Here is a 19,248-nt window from a genome sequence, read left to right as displayed (position 1 = left end):
TGGGACGGCTGCTGGTTTTAGGGGGTCCCGCTGCATTTGTAGCAACGTTGACACGCTCACACCGTGCTTGGCCCGGAGAACGGCGGCGCTGCGAGGGCATCAATTCATTTTGCATGTTAATAGCCGGCCTTGATGAGGAACGCCTCTGGCTATGTCTGTATTGATCTAAAAACCTCCTAATGCCCCTTTCCGGAGCATTTCGAGCCGTTATTGGCCATCCTCGTCAGGCTGGGCTCTGTGCTTGGTTTTTATGGTCGTGACTAAATGTGGATTTATACACCCAGAGCTTCGAAATTATAAAAATTTGGGGCACACAGTGCCTCGAACTGATAAACAGCTTCCTTCAAACGTAGGCTCGTGCCCCTGTTATCCTGGTCAGAACCTTGCTCTCCTTTATGGAGGAGCAGAGCCTGTGTTCACCCATCGGTTATCAGTTACTATTATCAGCTACCAATAGGGAGGAGGAGGAGGAAAACCAGACTGCGGCAACACCAGCAAAACGGCTCCCAAATTCCTTGGGTGGTTTTTTATTTTATTTTTCTTAGGTTCTCTTGGGGTGTTGGTGGGTCTTCGGAGAGCTCAGCCGCCCTTCGGAGCGGAGAAGTCTTCAGCTGGAGCTGGAAGGTTGTCAAAGGTTTTGGGCCCTTGAGGAACAGCTGCTCCGAGTAAGGCTGGGGTAGCGTTCGGGAGCTGTGTCCTTTGTTTCGTTCCGGGTTGAACAGAGCTGTGATGTGCATGAGAGCTGCTGGCAGGCACGGGCAGCTGCTTTATCCGCCCGCCGAGGCACGAGCTGCCTCCACGGCCGCTTGGAAAGCCAGGAGCGCCGTGCCGAGGGGAAGCAAGCGGCCCTCTCCGCAGAGGACATCTGCGTGTGACGTGCTCCTGGCACCTCGCACCGCTGCCTGCCGTTCCGCGCTAGTGGCGCCTTTCGTGGCTTCTCCTTAGCGCCTCCTCATTTCCTGGGCTGCAGCCAACGTGCTCCCGAGCGAAGCGAGTCCAGAAGGGCTCAGCCTCGCTCCCAGCTTCTGTTTCGGTCTGCTCGGATACCGGAGTCGCAGGAGAGCCACGGCGATATTTCCGTCGTCTCCCTCTCGGTGAGACGTGGGGGAGCGCTCAGCCCCCTCGAGCGGTGGCGCAGGTGGACGAGGACGGCACAAATTGAGCTTGCTCGGCATCAGGTGTGGGCTGGCGCCGTCGGTGTCTGTGCCCCGCAGGTACCGCTGCAGCGTGCGTGCTGTGCCGCGATGCCTCGTGCGTCCCGCGCTGCCCGCACGGGCGTGGAAAGGGCCAGCTGCTACCTGAGGCCGGAAAGGCTTTTGTCGGTGAAGTGCCTTTTCCTGTAAACCTCTCATCCCGCCTGTGTCAACGCAGGCACAGATTTAAGAGGGCGAGGATGTGGCTTTCCTGCTCTCCTGTTTGCTCTGCAGTCCAGCTGTCTCTTAGCCCTGAAAGCGAGGAGTTCTCAGGAGCTGCAGCGTGCCCAGCCTGCGCAGCCCCGCTCGGGCTTCGGGTAGTGCCAGGGACGGCGCAGCCTCTGCTCCGTGCTTGCTGCTCCGCTCTTGTTCCATTGAAGCGCGATCCGTTAATCCAGGAGACTCATTAAAGCCTGCCGAGTGACGTGCCGGTTAGGACCCGTGCTCTGAGATCAGCCCTGTCAGCGAGCAGAGGCGCTGTCGGTGGTGCTTTGGGCTCGTAACCGCAGGAGTCATTTCCCAAATCGAGCCTCGTTACCTCCGTGCAACGTTATCGAGGAGCTTTAATTTCCTGGCTACACCTGACAATCCCTTGCCTCTTTTCACTCGATTTTTAGTGCTGCATCCCTATAAAATAGGCTGTTCAACCTCATCTCCGTCCTCTGCCTGGTGATTCAGCTCTGGCAGCTCGGACAAGCGTGCGCACACACACGTGAGCGCGGTGCCGGCGGGGACCCTGGTGCTGTAACCGGTCCTCGAGCTAGAAATCTCCTGACCTAGCGAGGTAACAGGGCACTAGAAGATCCCTTGAGGAATATCTCCAGCACTTGTTGTCCCGGAGTGGTTGTCCCGGGGCTTGGAAGCTGCCTGGAGTGCTGGAATCCCCCCTCAGCCCTGGTTCGGGCTGGAAGGGGATTGGCACAAGTGAGGCTGGGGAGAGCAGCACCATTCCCCTGCAGCTGCCTCCAAGAAACCCTTAAATCTCGAGGTTTATTAAACTGAACCGAACCAGCAATCAGCATCCTTGCCTCTGGAGTGGATGTTTTTTTGCCTTCATTCAATAAGCACAATAATTCATTTATTTTCTTGATATGATTCTTCAGTTGAGTGGGGACTGGCGTAATTCTCGTTCACCCTAAGGATGCTTTAGGGGAGTGGGATGAAAATCAGGATCTCCAGCAGCCGCTGCGTGTTGCAGCAGCAGGAGAAAGAAATACCGGGGCACGTACCATGAAGTGTATGAAGGAAATGGAATAAATTACATCAGGAAATGGGTTGTTCCCCACATTAAAACTTAATGATTTTAAGGGTAGCAGTGTATAAAAACATAGCACGGCTGTGTCATCAGGGATGATGCGTCTTCAAGGGAGTAAAAGTGCATCTGGTGGGGTCTGTAACTGGGGGGCTGGGAACTTGGACAATCCCAAACCTGCCCGAGAGGAGCTGAAGCGGTCCCCAGCCCCCCGTGTGTGTATTTATAGGCAGTTTGCTGATCTGCTGTGTGGTTCTTACACCTCCAGGTGACCTGCGCACTTTGCAACGTGACCACAGCGGGGTCTATTTATAGGAGAGCCCCTGCTGCTTTGGGATTTTTAATTGTTGCCCTGTGCCTGCTGCTCGGGGGTGCTGGGCGCTTCCAGTCTCCGCTTTGCTTCAAGCCAGCTCTGAGCAAACGCAAACCTCTCCAAAATCAGAATGATGATTCTCTGGGTGCGCAAAGGGGCACGGGGGAACACAACGAATTTTTATTGCACAAAAGCCTGCGGCGCTTGTGCAAGGCTTTTTGTCTCTGCAAGGCTGCACAAACGTGTCCTGATCCTCCGAGAGATGCCCAGAGGTCCGGCAGGCGCCGCGCGTGCCGGCTGAGACTGGGGATTGGGTGCTGGGATGCCTTCGTGGGGCTGAACCCGTGACCCTAAAACATGGGGAATTGAGGCTTTGGCCCTATTTCTGATTTGCAGCTGGTGGGCTGCGGCCGGGAGCTCTCAGCGAGGTGTCCCTGCCGTGGAGCAGGCAGAGAGGCTCTGGTGCGGAGGGTCAGGAACCTGTATTTCTTTTGAGGGCAGCGGGTTCGTTTCCCTAATCATGGCAGCACTCGTGTGATTGTGGTGCTGATTTTTTCCCCGCCCCTATCTGATTTCAATTCCAGCACGTTTCCATTTCAGGTGACGGTGGCCTGAGACAGTTGTTTATGTCCAGGCTCTCTCCGTGCAGCCTTCACCGTGTGGTATATGGCACAGGATGACGGAACATGCCTTTTCACTGAAAATCGATGTTTTGTTTCCTCCCCCCCCCCCAGGAAGCTTTCCCAGCTACGAGCATTGATTGCTCTGATAAACACCACGCTCATGCCCTAATTGCTCTTCGGGGTGGTGGAACCAGACCTCCGCTTGCTGGCCCCGCAGCACCTTGTGGGGTTGGCTCCCCGGGGTTTGTTTGCAGCCTCGCAGGGGAGGGCGCAGCAGAGAAGTCATCCTTCACCTCGGAGCGCTCAGCTTGTAAGAAACAGCAAAAGAAAGTGCAAAAAAAATTAAAAAAAAAAAAAAGTTTGTTTGCCCAGGTCAAGTTGTCTCACCCCATGGCCACGTGCAGAGGTGCAACTGCACTGCCCGGGGTCTCCGGTGTCCTCTGTGGGGCACCCTGCAGCTCCTGCACCGTGCGGGTGCTGGGGATGGGGCTGCGGGGACGGGGCTAAAGGCACGGGGTGCCTGCCCCGCCGTGCTCCCGAGGGGGATCAGGGGTGTCCTTCGTGCACATCGCGGCAGCCTGTGATCCCCTGGCACAGCCGTGCACCCTGTGAGCGCAGCGTCGGTGCGCCCTGGTGCGGGGTGCTGTACGGTTACTGCAATTTCCTCCTTTTTTTTTTTTTGTGAATCTGGGGTTGGGCGTTTTGGCAGCCACCGCAGGCGCATATGGGAATTGGGAAGTGAAGGTGACCAAAGAGGTCTGGTGGTGAAACAGGGCAGACGGTGGGATCTCAAATGTCTGCTGGCATTTTTTATGGGTACATCCGTTTGCATAGCTGTAACGTCCAGCGTGTGCTGCATGCAAACACACAGCGTGTGCTCCGTACGGACCTGGCTGGCTTCCTTATTTTTAGCTTGCAGCCCTGGGAAAAATAGCTTCCAGAGCCATTGTGATGGAACTTCATTTTTAACCTGTCCATATCTGTTTTCGTGTACTTGGTACTTAAATGTTAATTACTACTTGCGGTATGCAACGACTGCATGAATATATTAGATGGGGGTTTAATTATTAATGTGCTTTTACAAGCATAATTTTTGGTACTAAAAAGCCTCCCTGGCTGTTTAACCGAGCAGTGCCAGACGTGGTTGGATCTTCAGACTTCTCAGCTCCTCGGAGGCTTTTGGATTTCTCCAGGCAGAGCAGCTCGGCGCCGCTCTCCCTCCGGCTTTCACCTTGTGCTGCCTCTGCTTGAACGTCTTCGGGGTGCTTCCCCCACGACCTCCCCTTCGTGCTCGGGGCAGGTTTTGTGCCCGTGCCCCTGGCAAGCCCTGGGGGCAGAGGGTGGCAGGGACCCCTCCGCCCCATGCGCCCTAACGGGGGAAGGTCACCCTCTGCAGGGAGACGAGCAGGACAAGAGGAGAGGGGTAGGGATGCTGCTTTTGGAGGTGTGTGGAGGTGACAGCAGCCAGTTTTTGCCCGCAGTGATGCATTTAGGGGCTTGCAGAGCCTGGGGAGGGCCAGCCCTGCTGCTGGGCGCAGGTACCACGCAAACCCTGCCACGCGACCTGCGCGGTGCCCGCTGACCTGCGCATCCCTGCTTCTGTCCGTATCTTTCTGTTTTCAGAGCTCATAGGCAGGTGGGATGCGATGGCGAGTCTGCTTTCAAGAATTTGGTGCGAGGAAGAATTTTTCAAGACTTTCGGCAGCTGCTGTGCCCTGCTGGGGCCGGCCACGTGGGCTCTGCTTTCCTGCCACCTGGCAGCGGGTCGGGGTGACCGCAGGGGTGGGCCAGCATTTACCGGGGGCTTTCACAGCCTCTCGTTGGACAAAGATGCTTAGGGACAAGCCGAATACGTGTCAGCTGAAGGATTAGAGCACTCGAACAGTATTTTTTGAAGAAGGCTCTGATGTTAGTCACGCTATGCAAATCCCAGAGCTGCTGCAGCGCAGCCATCACCTAGCGCACGCCTGTCTTCAGTGACATCAGGGTGACTTCAGCACTATCAATATTTTCGATGTGATTTTTAGTGCCTGTGCATCCCGACAGGCTGGTGAGGAGACAGCTGGCTCCGCGGGGCTACCCTGGGAAGCGACGTCGCAAGCAGCAGAAGGGGCCGTGCAGCGGAGCCGCGCTCCTCCCGGGGGACCTGCGCCCAGAGCGGCCCCCGGCGTGCTGGGGGCTCCCCTGTGCCACAGGGTGCAGGAGGACGCCGGCCCTGGGGTGGTGCTGGGCTGTGGAGCCGTGCAGGAAGGAGATATTTGGGTCTTCGCATAGGGTGGGTTTTACCATTAAAATCCTGGGCTGCTGTTCTGCAGCTGTTTTGTCCCTGCCCCTGCGAAAGCAGTGCCTGGTGCGGCCGGGCGCGTGCCCGCCCCGGCTGCGTTTCCCCAATCCCAGGGGTGCCGGGAAGCCCGGGGACCCTGCTCTGGGCTGGGCAGGCTGGAGAGGGGCTGGAGCAGGAGCTGCAGCACGATAACAGGGGGGATTTTTAAGTATTCGAAAAGCTCTGCGAGGGGCAGAGGTAGCAGGGGCTGTGCTCCTGCGGGTCCTGCACCGCGCCGAGCCCCTGCTGCCTGGGAAGGTGTGTGCTGCGGCTGAGGCTTTGTCGGCACCCGGACCTCTGCCCTGGCTCTGCTTCGTTTGAGTTTGCCGGTGTCTGAAGGGAGCGAGCTCCTGCTGGTGCTTTTCCAAGGAGAGGACCCCGACGGCAGAGGTTCCCTCTCATCTTGCCTCTTTTCAAAAGCAGAAGGGCTCTGAAGCAGCCGCCCTGCCTCGGATCCCTCTGACACCTCCTGACCCATCCCGGAGCCGCTCGGTGATGCCCGGGGGACCCGGGCGACCTCGGGCCCGGTGGCCGTGGCCCCGGCCCCATCCTCGCCCAGCCCGGGGCAGGTCTGCGCGGGAGTTCCCTGTTGTGCCGGGAGAGCTGCCGAATAAATAACCCCAATTAGCGAGCGTCTTTCTGCTTTTTAAATGGGCTCTGCTGGGCTGAAATGACTTCTGGTTTCAAGCTGTGCCTGTCTAATGGGTTAGCCGCTTAGCCACCCTGCCCGTCGCCTAATGTCCTTCTCAGCGGTGTGTTTTAAATGAGGGCTTTATTTCATCCCCGTGTGGGGTGCGAGCGGCGTTCAGCCTGGCTGGGCGGGTGATTGTTGGCCTCCTGGCTGTTTTTCTCCGTGTCCTCTGCTGCTTGGTGCTGGAGGAGGCTGCTCCCAGCTAGGGCGAGGGCAGAGGGAGCAGGGCTGTCCTCACCTCGCAGCCCCCCGCTTGGAGACTGCGCCCTGAATCTCTCCATCTCTGTTCCCGTGCAAAATAGCTGCAGCAGAGAGCTCAAGTGATGCTTTTGCGTTTTTATTTCTTTATTATTATTTTTTTTATTCAGTGGGCCACGGAAGCAGGAGGGCTGTTGGGGCTGGAACAGCCCCAGCACCTCGAGCGGGAGCCAAGCCGCGTGCTGGCAGCAGCCCCTGTCTGCGCGGGAGGCACGGCGCTGCTCGGGCAGGGGCAGGATGCGGCCCCTCCTGCTGCCTCCAAGCCCCCCGCGCCCCCAGCTCCTCCCCTCTCTGCTGCTTAATCTCGATTTGGGTGCTGAAGCCCACGGCTTGAGTGTTTGTCCTACAAAATGGATTTAAAAAAATGTTGATATTCTTACTTCTGGCTGAAAGTACCCCGCAGCTCTCCGGGCTTAGTGCAGCGCCTGCTCAGCAGCGGAGCTCTGCCCCGCGCGGCGTTTTTTCCCCCCCCCCTTTTTTTTTAAGGCTTGGCGGTTTCTCGTCGCTGTTTCTTACAAGCTCAAAAGAAGCCTCTCTTTTTTTTTTTTTTTTTTTCCGAACCGTGTGTCTCTGCGAGTCCTGAAGCTGCAGCCTGTTGGTTGCCATCTGCGCCTCGGCACGGCAGCGGGCTGCTCGCCCCCGGCCCCGTTGCGCCCTCGCCACCCTCCGCACGTGCCGCCGGGCCCCGGGGCAGCTGCGGCGACGAAGCAAAGCGGCGGCTGCTCCCCTTCAAAGCCCCGGGACGGATCTGCCGCAGCAGATGGTGCGAACCGCCTCAAAGCCATTACGGAATCGCACTGAATCTGCAATTACGTGTAATTAAAGTGCTGCTTGTTTATTGAATTCTGCTGCCAACGGGTGGCTCCTCTTTGTTAGCGAGGGGATCCGGCCGGGCGCCGCGGCGGGGTTGTTCCCCTGCAAGCAGAAGGCGGCGCTTTGTGGCATCTGCGGGCAGAGCTCAGGTTTAAAAGCGGTCATTGAGGCACTTTCTGTGCTCTTTCTGCCCAGGCGTGTCTCTTGTGTGCACGTGGGGACTGTCCCCCGTGCCACATCCTGAGTTTTATGCTCCCGGAGCTGGTGGCCCCGGTGCTGCCCCAGCCTCGGCTCCGCCACGGGCAAGGAGAGAGCTGGGAGAATGCAGTTTGTTGGGTGAAATTCTTTCAAGTTGTGCGTTATTCTCCGGGTGGACCTCGGCAGCTTTGCAAGACCGTGGCGAGGTGTCTGAGAAATTTGGCTTTTAAAATTTCAGTAGCGATGGAGTGCTGTCCGTGCGGGAGTCAGCAATACCTTCGGCTTGAAACTGGAGTTGGCTCTGGGGCTTAGTGCTTAGGGTTTTTTTATAGAAACACAGATAAAAGCTATTTAAAAGGGTCCTTTCTGGAAATACTAGAGGAAAATATAAGGATTTTTTGCCTGTGTGTGCTTCCCAGCTCCATTCCTGCACCGCAGAGGAGGAAGGAAGGAAGGAAGGAGGGCCGATGTGAGTCTGCAGGCTGGGTCATCCTCAGCTTCCTCACCCCAGGCTGGGACACGTCGATTTGCTTTGGATTCGAGGGTAAAAGAAAAAGTAGCCTCGCTAATCCCCATAATATATGGTGCTGGTGGTTCAGAGCCATTTTTAATATAAGATTTTGAGAGGGTTTTGCTGCCGTTGCCCACCTGACGTGAGCTGCAGGTCAAGCCCTGGTTTTGCTTTCCTTTTCGTTTTTCATTTTTTTTCCTAGGGACTGCCTAAAATAGGAACATGAGGAAGTTACCCGTGGGCTGGGAGGTGCTGTCACGCAGAAGGAAAAGCCTGGGATCCCTTTGTTAGCATAGGAAGGTGTCTCCTGCTCTCTGGACAAGGCTCAGTTTAATGCGTTTCCTTCCCCGTGGGCATTGCCACCCGCAAGGAACGGCTTCCCCGGGGCAGGAGGGAGGGGGTCCCACAAGGCACGTTCTGCTTTATTTGCAAAACCCACCGTCGTTGTTCTGCTGGGAGGTGTTCCTGGGGACCAGGGGGTGTCCGGCTTGTGTGCGCGATCCCCTCGTGATGTGGCCCTCCGAAATTCATCCCGGTGCGCCAGGGCAGCCGCGTTCCCACCAGCAGCCCGATGGGTTGGTCTTGCTGGATGGAGAGGGGGCAAAAATGCAATCAGCTTGTCCCCGTGGGGGGAGCCAGATTGATTTTGTACCTTGTAGGGCTGAGCTGCCGAGAACAAAGAGCACTTCGTTTATTTTTCTCAGAAACCAGGTATTAATTTTACTTTGCAGCCTGTGAGCGTAGCCCCTTTCCTCCAGCAACCCCTTGCTGCCCCACCGGGCAGGGGAACTGGCAGATCTGGAGGCTTTGGTGCTAAACAAAGCTGCTAATTCTGGAAAGGTGCAGTTTTGCTGAGCGTTGCATTCGGAGCAGGGCAGCTCCTGCCTCTACACGGGTGCTAACGCGTCACCTTGCACCGCTCCTGTGTGCAGCACCCTGCGTGTGCGGCTGCGCTGCCGGCGTGGGCAGAGCGGCTCTCGTGTCGGTGTAAGCCTCTGGGCCCTCATGCGTCGATTCACGGGTTCTTATTTTCCAACAAATTTAATTAATTTGCAAAGAGAATTTCCCTAGCCGAAGCCGCAGAGGCCCCTTTTTTGGATGCAATGAAAGAATTACGGATGACTTTGAATGAGGGGCACGCGGGAATGGAAGAATAAGGGGAAAAATGGGGAGGAACTGAGCAGCGCGACTCGGCGGTCTGTAGTCTGGTGTCTTGGAAGCGATGTAAAGAGAAGGCTTCATGACAAGCAGGTGGCAAGAGCCGCTGCTGTGCTTCTCTGTGGGGTGATGGTGGCTGCAGGGGGGCGATGCCAAAGCTCCCCCAGAAAGGGCCGTTGTGCTGCGCCGCTGGCGAGCCCGTGGCTGCAGACGTGCCTCTGGGGCTCGCCGGTGGAGGTCGGCTTCGGCCCCATCCTGCTGCTGCCTCCACGGCTCTGTGACCATCGTCTGAGCCCGCTGCGGGCCGGGCCGGGCCCGTCTCATTTCCTGATAAGAGCCCGGTGTCCTTTTAAGCAGGTAGTGGGGTTCCTTTCCTTCTTACTTCAGAAATTCGGCGCGTCTTGTCCTGCTAAGATCAGAAGCTGTTCCCTGCCAGAGATCAGAGATCTGAACATAGCTCAGCCCTCTGAAATGAAGTGATTAAATTAACTCCAATGTGTAAAATTTCAGCATAAAATGATTCAGCAATACGCTCTATCTACTGGGAACTCTTTAAAGAGCTCTTGGAAGTTAGCATGAATTAGTTTGCTTAAAAGGACCTGGTGCATGTAATTACATCTAACGTCGTGCTGCTGCTCTTCCCCACGAAATTAATCTTTAAGCACCGCCGACGTCAAGCGGCGAGGCTTTTGGCACTTCTCCTCCTCTGTTTTGACACGAAGTCAGCTGTGTCACCCCGAGGGGCGAGCAACACCTTGGCCTCATTCTCACTGCAGGTTTCCACCACGTGTGCGCCTGGTGCCGTGTCACCTCTGTGGCTCGGGGCTTCGCCAGGACACGGCTCCGGTGGCAGCAAGGTCACCGCGATGAGTTCTGCCGCGTCGCTGCTTCTTCTCCCGGTGAGATATCCTGCCGTTTTTTAGGGATGGGGCCAGGCTGCTCTCGTGCCAGGCGCTCGCTCCCTGCTGCTCCCCCCGGCTCCGGGGACCCTGCTCCAAACTCGGGCCACCTCCGTCGTCCTGCACCTCCTCGTGGAAGCGGCTGCTGAGGCATCATCTTCCCCATGGACAGGGGTTGGAGGGTGGTGGGAGTGAATTTTTGCAGCTGTGGAGGAGCAAGGCGCTGGCTTTACGCACGCGGTTGAGATTTCCAGAGGCTTGGTTTGGCCGGGACAAGTGTGGGACGAGCTCTGCTGTTTCTTCCCTTTTTTTATTGCGTTTCTCAAGTGCCTCTTTGTCTGAATTAAGAGCCGCATTATGGATTCATTTTCCCGTCCTCAAGCGCGCCCAAGTGCGCAGCAGCAGCTCCCTGGGACCAGCACAGGCATCGTGTGGCAGGCTGAAGGATCACCGGCGGCAGGACATAAAGGGGGGCAGCACGGGAGGTCCGCGTACCGCCTGGCTGCCCCTACCTGACTTCTTGGGCCGCCCTAGATAAAGGATGGCACGGAGGGCTGGAGCAGTAATTTCATCCAGTTTCGCCCATCCCCGGTGACGGATTGCGGGGAGGAGAAGTTTCTGTGCCCGGATCAGGGCTGCGGGGACGGAGGTGGCGCACGTAAAGTGGGGCACAGGGCCAGCAGGGCCGCTCCGGGGCACGCGCCACGTGCCACGAGCGCTGCAGGCAGTGGGTTGCCACTCGTGGGTCCCGAGGGAGCAGTGGGAGCACGCTGTGCTTTTGGGCCTGGAGAGGGAATCGGGGAAGGTGTGGGGGTGACATTGGCTGGAGCAGGGTGGGCAGACCCAGCCAGCAGCTCCCCTGCTCTTCCTTCCCTTCTCCCCCATTACTCTGGGGTCTGTTTTCAGGTTGTTCCCTGTGTGCTTTTTTTTGTTTTTGTGGGTGCGGGCTCCAGGCTCCCCTTTTGCTCGGCAGCTGCCGCCCTTTGGAGGTGCGGGACCGGGGATTGGTGCCAGCACGGGGCCTGCTGGCGTGCTCCAGCATCCTCCTGACTCCAAACTTGAGACGGATCCCGGCAATAATCGTGTGTCTGAGAGCAAGTGGTAGTCAGTCATGCTGAATTAAACAACCTTTTATGAAAGCTCCTGTGCACGCTTGGATAAATGAAGGCTCCTAATAGACAGTGAGTCATGACACTCTCTATTTATCTTCCATGCTGAAAGCCTGAGCAGATGCAGGGACCTCTTTTATCTGCCAGAAACATTGGAAATGAATTTGTTATGTGTGTGGGGGGGTGGGGTGAGATCCTGCCAGCAGCCTGGGCTCGCGGTCCCCGCAGCGTGCGAATGGGTGTCACAGGTGGCCCTCTCTGTCCCCAGCGCGGTGCCGTGGCCGATGGCACCAGTTTGTGCTGGGGAATGTGGGGCGAGGAGCCCGTGCTACCATCTCTGAGCGCTTTGTGGGGCTGCTTCTCGCCGCCCGGCTGCTCGGAGCCGAAGCACGGTGGCACGGGGAGCATCGCACTCCTGTAGCCTCTTCCCTGCCTGCTTTTTGTGGGGTCGATCCCTGCACTTCTCTGCCGCTTTTGCTAGCGGTAAATTAACGATATTTTTAAAAATCGCCCTTATTCTGAGCACAGGCAACCGCAAGGAGCTCCTCGTTCAGCGGCTTTGTTCTGCGTGCGGTCTTGCTGGCAGCTGGGCTTCCCTGGCGTTTGGGGACTCGTTCCTTAAAAGCGAGCCCTCTCCCTCTGCACTTCCATTTCCAGCTCCCCTGATCCCTGCCGGCGGCTCTGATCAGAGCAGACACGCGGCTCAGGTCCCTGCCCGCTCCCCTCCGCCTCGCCGGGAGCCTGCGGCGCGTGGTGCCCTCCCCGTACCTGCCGGCGAGGGGGGATAGCAGCCCTCCCTGCAGAGGTGCGGTGCTTAATTACTCACACTAATTAAAACCTCTTATGGAGGTGCCAGATAAGAGCAGCGTGCCAGTGCGACGGTGGGGAGCAGCTGTTTGCTGACACCCATCTGCTCCTTTCGGGGCTCCCTGAAATTCCTGCCGTGCCGGCAGAAGGAGCCGGAGGGGGACGGGAGCGGAGAGGTGCGGGGCGAGCGAGGAGGGCTCCGGGTGCTGGTGTTCGCCATCAGCTGGGAGCTCTGTGCCGGGGGGAACAGCTGGACTGAGAGCCAGGTGCTGGCAGCAGTCCTCGAAAAGAGCCTGAAACAATGAAAAAAAAAAAAAAAAGATGAAAAAAGATTGATGGCGGTGTCCTCGAAAGGCAGAGCGTGCCGCTGCTGTACCGCGAGCGATGCGTGGGCGCTGCTCTGAGCGTGCGTCTGGCTCGGCTTCCCGAGGGCTGCGGCTGTTAATTCTGATGCGGTTTCCCTTCTGGGGCTTCCTCGTGGTCAGAAATCGCAGGAAGGCGGGCGGGAGGGTGGCAGCAGGGGCTGGCACCCGGCGGCTCGGTGCAGAGGGCTGTGCTGGGGAGCGGTGCCGCCCGCCTCCCGTGCTGCGGTGCTCCCCCCGCTGCGGGTCTCTGCGGTGCTGGGACCCCCCCCAGAGCCGCTCCTGCTGCTTTTGGCCCTCACTCAATGCCTCTTTGTCGCACAAGAGGTGGGGCCCGGGGTTGATTTTGCGGAGTGGTTTCATCCCTGTTCTCTTTTCCATCCCAGTTTGATGTGCCTGAAATAAGCTGGTTGGAGACGGGTCTGCCCCGGTGGCAGTGTGGTGGTGGGGCAGAGCTCCCTGCGCCAGGTCCCTGGTCTTGGGTGGGTGCGTACGTGTGTATATGTGCGTGTGTACGTGTGTATATGTGCGTGTGTACGTGTGTATATGTGCGTGTGTACGTGTGTATATGTGCGTGTGTACGTGTGTATATGTGCGTGTGTACGTGTGTATATGTGTGTGTCGCCTTGTCTCAGCTGCCCTCCTGCCTGCTCCGTGCCGCACCATGCAGGGCAGCGGCCTCCGATGACCGAAGGGAGATGTCAGATTGAAACCAGCCGCCGAGGGCTTCCCAGCGCCCGGAGCTGGTGGTCGGGGGAAGGAAGGGTTGCGCTGGCCGGCATCGCCTCGCACAAGTGGTGAGCCCGACCTGCTTCTGCTAATTGCTAACGAGCTGCTGACACCTCATGGGCAGCCTCGGGAAGCACTGCTCGGCTCTGCGCTCCCCGTCCTCGCCCGCGGGGTGCGAGCCGATGGTGCTGAGCAGCCCTGGGTGCCTTCCTGGGGTGCCCACAGGGCCACGGGGAGCCTGCTCCCATGCGTGCCACCCTCAGGGACCCTCGGCTGGCTGCGGGTCACGGGCACAGCCCTTGTGCTTCGCACCCCTGCTCCCAGCACCCCGAGAATTTGTCCCGTTTGTGCCTGAGCAAACCAGGAGCCGAACCTGCTCGGCGTGGGAGGAAGCATCGATGGAGCCCATATGCCACGGAATTAAACACAGCTGCTGCCAGGCGTTCGTTGCAAGTGCTTAAAGTTAATGGAGCAGCCAGGGCTTGTGGAGACGGGCGGAGGGTGCAAAGGGGAGCGCTTGGGCTTCGGGGAGCGAGGGATATTAATGGCTCCACGGGCAAACGTTTCTGTAAGGGGCTTGGATTGACTACCGGGCCTTTGGGAATCTCAGAAATTTGCAAGTAATTTGGATTTATCTCAGCCGTTAGGGGGGAGAATTGAACGTGCCGTTATTTCCTGCACCTCGGGAAGGGGTGGCAGCTGCTTGTGTTACCGTTTTCTTTAGCAAATTGTTCTCTCTTTCCCAGGCCACCCCCAGACGAGGGGTCGGAGCAAGCTTGCTCATCTCTCCTGGTTTTAACAGAGCCGCTCTAGCACGCGGTACACGTTTCCAGCTCACGCAGCAGAACAAGTGCCGGCAGTACCGAGAGGCGCGGGGCGTCGGGCTGGGCTGATGTGTGCTGCTCGTGCAGGTGTGGTTGTGGTGGGCATCGTAGCGGTAAATGAAACGGCAAGGGAGAAGTGGCTGGGCGGAGGCTTCTGAAAGGAGAGCGTTTCTTTCCTCTGGTGCTTTTCTCCCTTCACCCTGTTCCTGCGCAGGTTCGCGTGAAACAACTTGTGCGAACAGCCTGCGAGTGGCACTTGGTCACTGCTTCCATGAGTCTGCGGTTCTCCTGGGCTTGGCTCCGTCTCTCCCTCCTTTCTCCCGCTGGTTTTGAGACGGGAGCTAAGGAATCTTTATAAATAGCTGTACCGAGGGTGCTGATTTATCTCATGCAAGTTCAATCCGAAGGAAGAAGCCCCTGGAGCCCCCAGCGAGGGACGCGCCGGTGCCGTGGAAGCGCAGCCGTTCCTCCTTTGTCTGCGGCGCTCCGGCCGCTGGCAGCTATAGATCCCTGCCCGGCAAGGCAGAGAGCCTCGTTGCAAGAATTTGATGGGGAAATCGATGGGGAAAAGATTGAAGAGGGTTTTGGTGCTCTGAGCGATCTGGCTTCTGGCATCTGCAGCCAAGGGGGGCTCCGAGCGCTCTGGGTTCCCACCAGCGCATCAGCTCGTGCTGGGAGGAGGAAGGCAGCGCTGGCACGCCACCCGGGGGTGCTGCTCCCCGGGGTCCCTCTGCCTCTTGCCCAGAGGCGTCCAGGGCCCAGGTTCATTTTCAGCTGAATCAAGACCAAAACGGGTTGCATCGCTGGGTCCTTGCACAGAAACCTCACGGGGCAGAGGGGGGGGCTTTGGGCAGCCGTCCTCGTTCAGGCACGCTGAACTTTGCGCAGAGCATTCGAGAGCTGCGGTAAGAGAGCAGCACGGCTACATCCAGGCCTAATTGGGGAGGAGGAAGAGGGGGAGGTCTCCCAAGCAGATGTGAAAAGCTAGAGGAATCTGTTGCCTCCGTAGGCTTTGATTTTAATTCAGGAGCTGAAGTAGCGCAGCGAAGAGATTTCTGAGTGCGGCGAGCGAATCGTGCGTTCAGCCGGGTGTGTGCTGCTCGCAAGCGCAACAAAGCTGAGCTCGCTGCTAATGCGAGCAGTTTTCATTAAGGAATAATCAAAAATAAAAATCCGTTTCACATGTTGATAAGGAGTCAGTTGGATTTTGTATTTTGCCAGCAGTTTAAGCCGTACTCAAAGCCATTTATCTTTCTCCGGTGCTGGCTGCAGAGGATATGAAAAATGCAGCAGGCTGCACATACGTAATTAAACTTCTGGCAGAATCTTTGCCCTGTGGCTTTACGAAGAAATTCAATAATGATAAATGGAGTAGGATATATAGAGGAGTTTTTGTGAACAAGATTTAGAATGGACGTGGCACAGATAATTATTTGCCGTATAATTGTCTTGGCGCCGTCCTTGCGAGTACCCCGATCCGATAGTGTCAGCTTTGTGTCTCTTTGAAAAACCCCCCTCGGTCCACCCTTATCGCTGCTCCAGTGTGCTGCTGAGGCTTTCCTGACTTCCAGCCAAGCCCACGCTTAGCCATGATTACTGTTTTGTTCCCCTTCCCCGCAGCCTGCCCAAGCTGCAGCGTTTCAAGCTGGCAGCGCTTTGGGTGCCGTATTTTGCCTCCCCTCCAGCGCTGCCTCCCCGACCCGTGGGCGCGGAGCTGACACCGAGCCCTTAGCATCAGCCCTCTGTAATTAGCCCTTTTTCCCTGCTGCAATGGGAAATAAAACGCGGTTTCTCCCGTATGCAGTCTGTGGTCCTGCTGTTACTCGTCAGCAGGGAAAATTGTGCTCAGGTCGTCTCCCTGATTGCGGCGTTGCTGCTTTTCCCAGGCTAATGCACGGATAATTTGCATCAAGTCATTTTGCTGCTCAGATGGTGAATGCAAACTGCCCCCTGTGCTTCTCCTGCAAAAGCTGGGTCTGCTCTGTTTATTTCCCGTAAACCTCCCCTTTTTTCTGCTGCCCCCCGTTGGGCACCACGGCTTCTGCCGAGCCCTTTGGGGCCACGTTCCCTCTGCAGGTGTGATTTTGTCACACTTTGGTGCGAGGAAGGGGCCGGATGCTTGGTCGGAGCCTTTCTCTGCTGCCTGGGGCTGGCTGGAGGGAAGGGGCTGGGGTCCTCGCCCATTTTGCAGCTAACGCCAAATGTGCGTGTATAAAATCTAATTTTCATCAACTTTTTTTTTTTTCCTTTGTTCAATAATATCACGCAGGCTGCTTCCACGTGGGGGAAGAAAAAAGCCTAATGCAAGTAATAGCTCTGTGCTGGGAATGAATGAGTATCTTAGCAGGCGGCAGGCTCGTGGTAAGCGAAGGAGCTGGCCCGGGCCTTGGCTTTCCTTAGCGAGAGCCGTGAAATAAATCTCCTCTGGCAACTCGATAATGGTGGGAGAGAGAAACTCGACGGGAATTGTCAACGGAGCAGGAGTAGCTGAAACCTCCCCGGGGACGCTACACGAGGAGCCACGTGCTGGCCGTGTGCTCCCTGCCCTGCTCCTCCATGGACATGGGGACAGCTGCAGCATCCTGGGTTTTGTGTTCCCGATGCTCTCGGTCCCCTGTGGCCCCCGGAGGTGCGGGACAAAGCTGCCTGCGCTCGCCGCTGGGGCCCCCGGCCCACCGAAGCCCAGCAGAGCTGATTTCTGGCTTTCTTGCTGACTTCTCTTCGGTGCTTTTGGCTGTCGGGTTGTGCTCCTGGCCATGTGTTCAGCAAAACCTGCTTTTTTTTTTTTTTTTTTCTCAGTGCAAATTCACCCAGGGAGCGGAGATCAAAGCCTGGAAGAGGGAACTGGAAAGCCTTTGCTGCGGTGGTTAAACACTGGCAGTACCCCCGCTCTGCCTTGCTGCGGGAGCCCTTGGGGACAGCTCGGTTTAGCGGTGAACCCATCAAATCCGGGGATAAGGAAAGGCAGCAGAAAGCCCCATAAACCACCAGCTCCAGGCGCCGGGGGTTTAAGTGATGGCGCACATCGTTCCTGTGTGCTGGCAGGGCTCAGTTTCGACGGCTGTGTCAGCAGCACCGGGCAGCTGTGCCCCAGCGCGGGGCTTTGGGTGCTGCTTGGGGGCACGGAGCACTTCTGGGCACCCGGACCTATGCTGGCTGCCTCCTCCTGCCTCTGCTTCCCGTGCCGAGAAAACCCTGCAAAGGGTGGCACTTTGGTAAGCGCTCTTCTCCAAACGTCACCCGAAGCATTCTGCCTCCCCCCTGCAAAGTCCTTGACCCCAGGGGCTCTGCTGTGGGTCCAGGGGGATGTGTGCCGAGCTATGTGAGTATCCGTGGCCTGGCAGAAGAAGAAAATTTCGTCTGTAAGTGGCTTTAGCCTTGCTTGTCCCCTTGCTGGGGGTCTGCTGTGCTGCGGCGCAGCCACGCCAGCTCCTGCTGCCGTCACCCAGGGTTTTTCAGCCTTTGCCCCGTTTCCTCAGTGCCAAAAAAAGTGATAAACCCTCGCTTGGTTGAAGTTTGCCGTTTCGTGTTCCGCGTTTCGAGGACCGCTTCGGAACGCCTTCAAGCGTCCGCTTCTGTGTTTCAGATGGCGAGACGTGAATTGCTGCCGCCACCCCCTGCCCTCCCAAGGTGACCCCGCGTGCCGATTTGCACGAGCGCTTGGCGCTAAGGCTTTAATGGGCACCGCAAGGCACGCTGTGCACAGCGCGACGTGGCAGCGGGGCGTTCTCCTGCCTCGGAGAGGCGCGGGGCACTCAGTCAAAACGCTTTCAGGCAGCTCCTTGCACCGCATCTGCAAAAAGAGGCTTGGGGTGGGTGAGCCAAGGGACGGGAGGGGAGCGCTCGGGGAAGGGAATTACATAAATCCGCAGAGGGGGAATTATATTGTCTAAGTGTCAGATCTTCTTTAATACGTAGCCGTAGCTCGTGCGCGTCGTTCTGCGGCTCCCTTTGCCTCTCCAAGCGGAAGGTGAGCGGCGAGGGTTTCGTTCCGTGCGAGCTTCATTGCAGTGCTGCCCAGGGCTTCTTCCTCCCTTCCCAGCCCTGGCTGGGGCTCGGATTTAAGTGGCAATTTTAAATACCTGGTTGAAACGGAGCTGATAGTAATTGTCCTGCTGGGAGCAGAGGTCTGGGGCAGCCTGGAAGCCCGTGGTGACGCGTCCGCGAACAGCAGCGACAAATCTTTTGGTAGCGGTACAAACAGTCCCGGATGCGGCTCGGTGCTCCCGTTCCACGGGCAGGGTGAAATCAGAACGAAGTGATGGGGCTCTCCTTCGTCCGTGGAGGAAATGGAGGTGCTGGCCTGGGGGCAACAGGGCAGGGGGACGGTCTGACCACAGGTCCCCCAGCTGCTGCCCGCCGGCTCCGTCCCCATTGTCCTTGTCCCCGTGAGATGGGGGCTGCTGGTTTTGCAGGTGGGTGCGAGCCCTTGGGGCGATGCTGGGGAGCTGTAGGAAGAGGAGAAATTTGTGCTCCGTCTCAAAGTCCCCTGGCCCATGGGCTCCGCAGTCTGCGCGGGGGCAAACCCCCTGCCCTAAGCTGACACAGAGCGGGGGGACACCTTGCGCGCTCCTTCGGCCCTGCTTTGGTGGGTGTTTTTTCCTTCTTTTTGCTTTTTCCTTTCGGGTGGGAAGGCAGGAGGCGTCCACCTCAGCTGACCCAGCTCTGTCTTTGTGTACCCTCAGACAAAGGTGAGAACGGGGAGCCGTACCAGAGGAGGAAGGGCGCAGGGAGCAGCCTGCCCGACGGCCCCCCGCCGTTCCCCGTGCCCAAGGACAGCACCCCGACGGGCAGCAGCAGCAGCAGCTGGAGGCGGATTCTGCTGATGATCCTCGCTATAACCATCCACAACATCCCAGGTGAGGCCCAGCTGTCCGTCCGTCCGTCCGTCTGTCCCTGCAGCCCCTTCCCAGGGAGGGCGCTGAGCCGGGTGCCGCCCCGGGAGGATGGCATGGGGCTGCCTGCTTTCCTCCCTCCTCCTCCTCCTCCTCCTCGCTGCTCACAGATGGCACCTGGGTGCCTCGGGTGCCTTTTGCCGAGATCTGTCACATCGAGCTGTGCTATTTGCACAGGGCTGGAGCGATGTAGGGCCTTGGCAGCAAAACCCCGCGCGAGGAGGGGCTTCGGGAAGGATTTGCGGGCTTGCTGGTGCGTCCCGAACATCTGCAGCCTCGCTCTCCACTGC

The 19,248-nt window shown here is 57.9% G+C and overlaps 1 protein-coding gene across 6 annotated transcripts in view; it reads left to right on the top strand.

Moving 5' to 3' along the window:
• The window catches only part of SLC39A11 (solute carrier family 39 member 11), an 88,216-nt gene that overhangs the window by 32,552 nt on the left and 36,416 nt on the right, over positions 1 to 19,248 (top strand). For 4 of the 6 annotated variants that reach the window (XM_083805051.1, XM_083805050.1, XM_083805049.1 and 1 more), the window contains exon 6: positions 18,749 to 18,922. In XM_083805051.1, the coding sequence (XP_083661177.1) occupies positions 18,749 to 18,922 (174 nt within the window). Of the gene's footprint in view, positions 1 to 10,109; positions 10,233 to 18,748; positions 18,923 to 19,248 lie in introns of all 6 variants that reach the window. The other 2 variants (XM_083805052.1, XM_083805048.1) reach the window with 1 other exon arrangement.

This window comes from Anser anser (genome assembly GCF_964211835.1).
Source record: "Anser anser genome assembly, chromosome: 19".
Classification (NCBI taxonomy): Eukaryota; Metazoa; Chordata; class Aves; order Anseriformes; family Anatidae; genus Anser; species Anser anser.
This window is presented reverse-complemented; position numbering and strand designations above follow the sequence as displayed.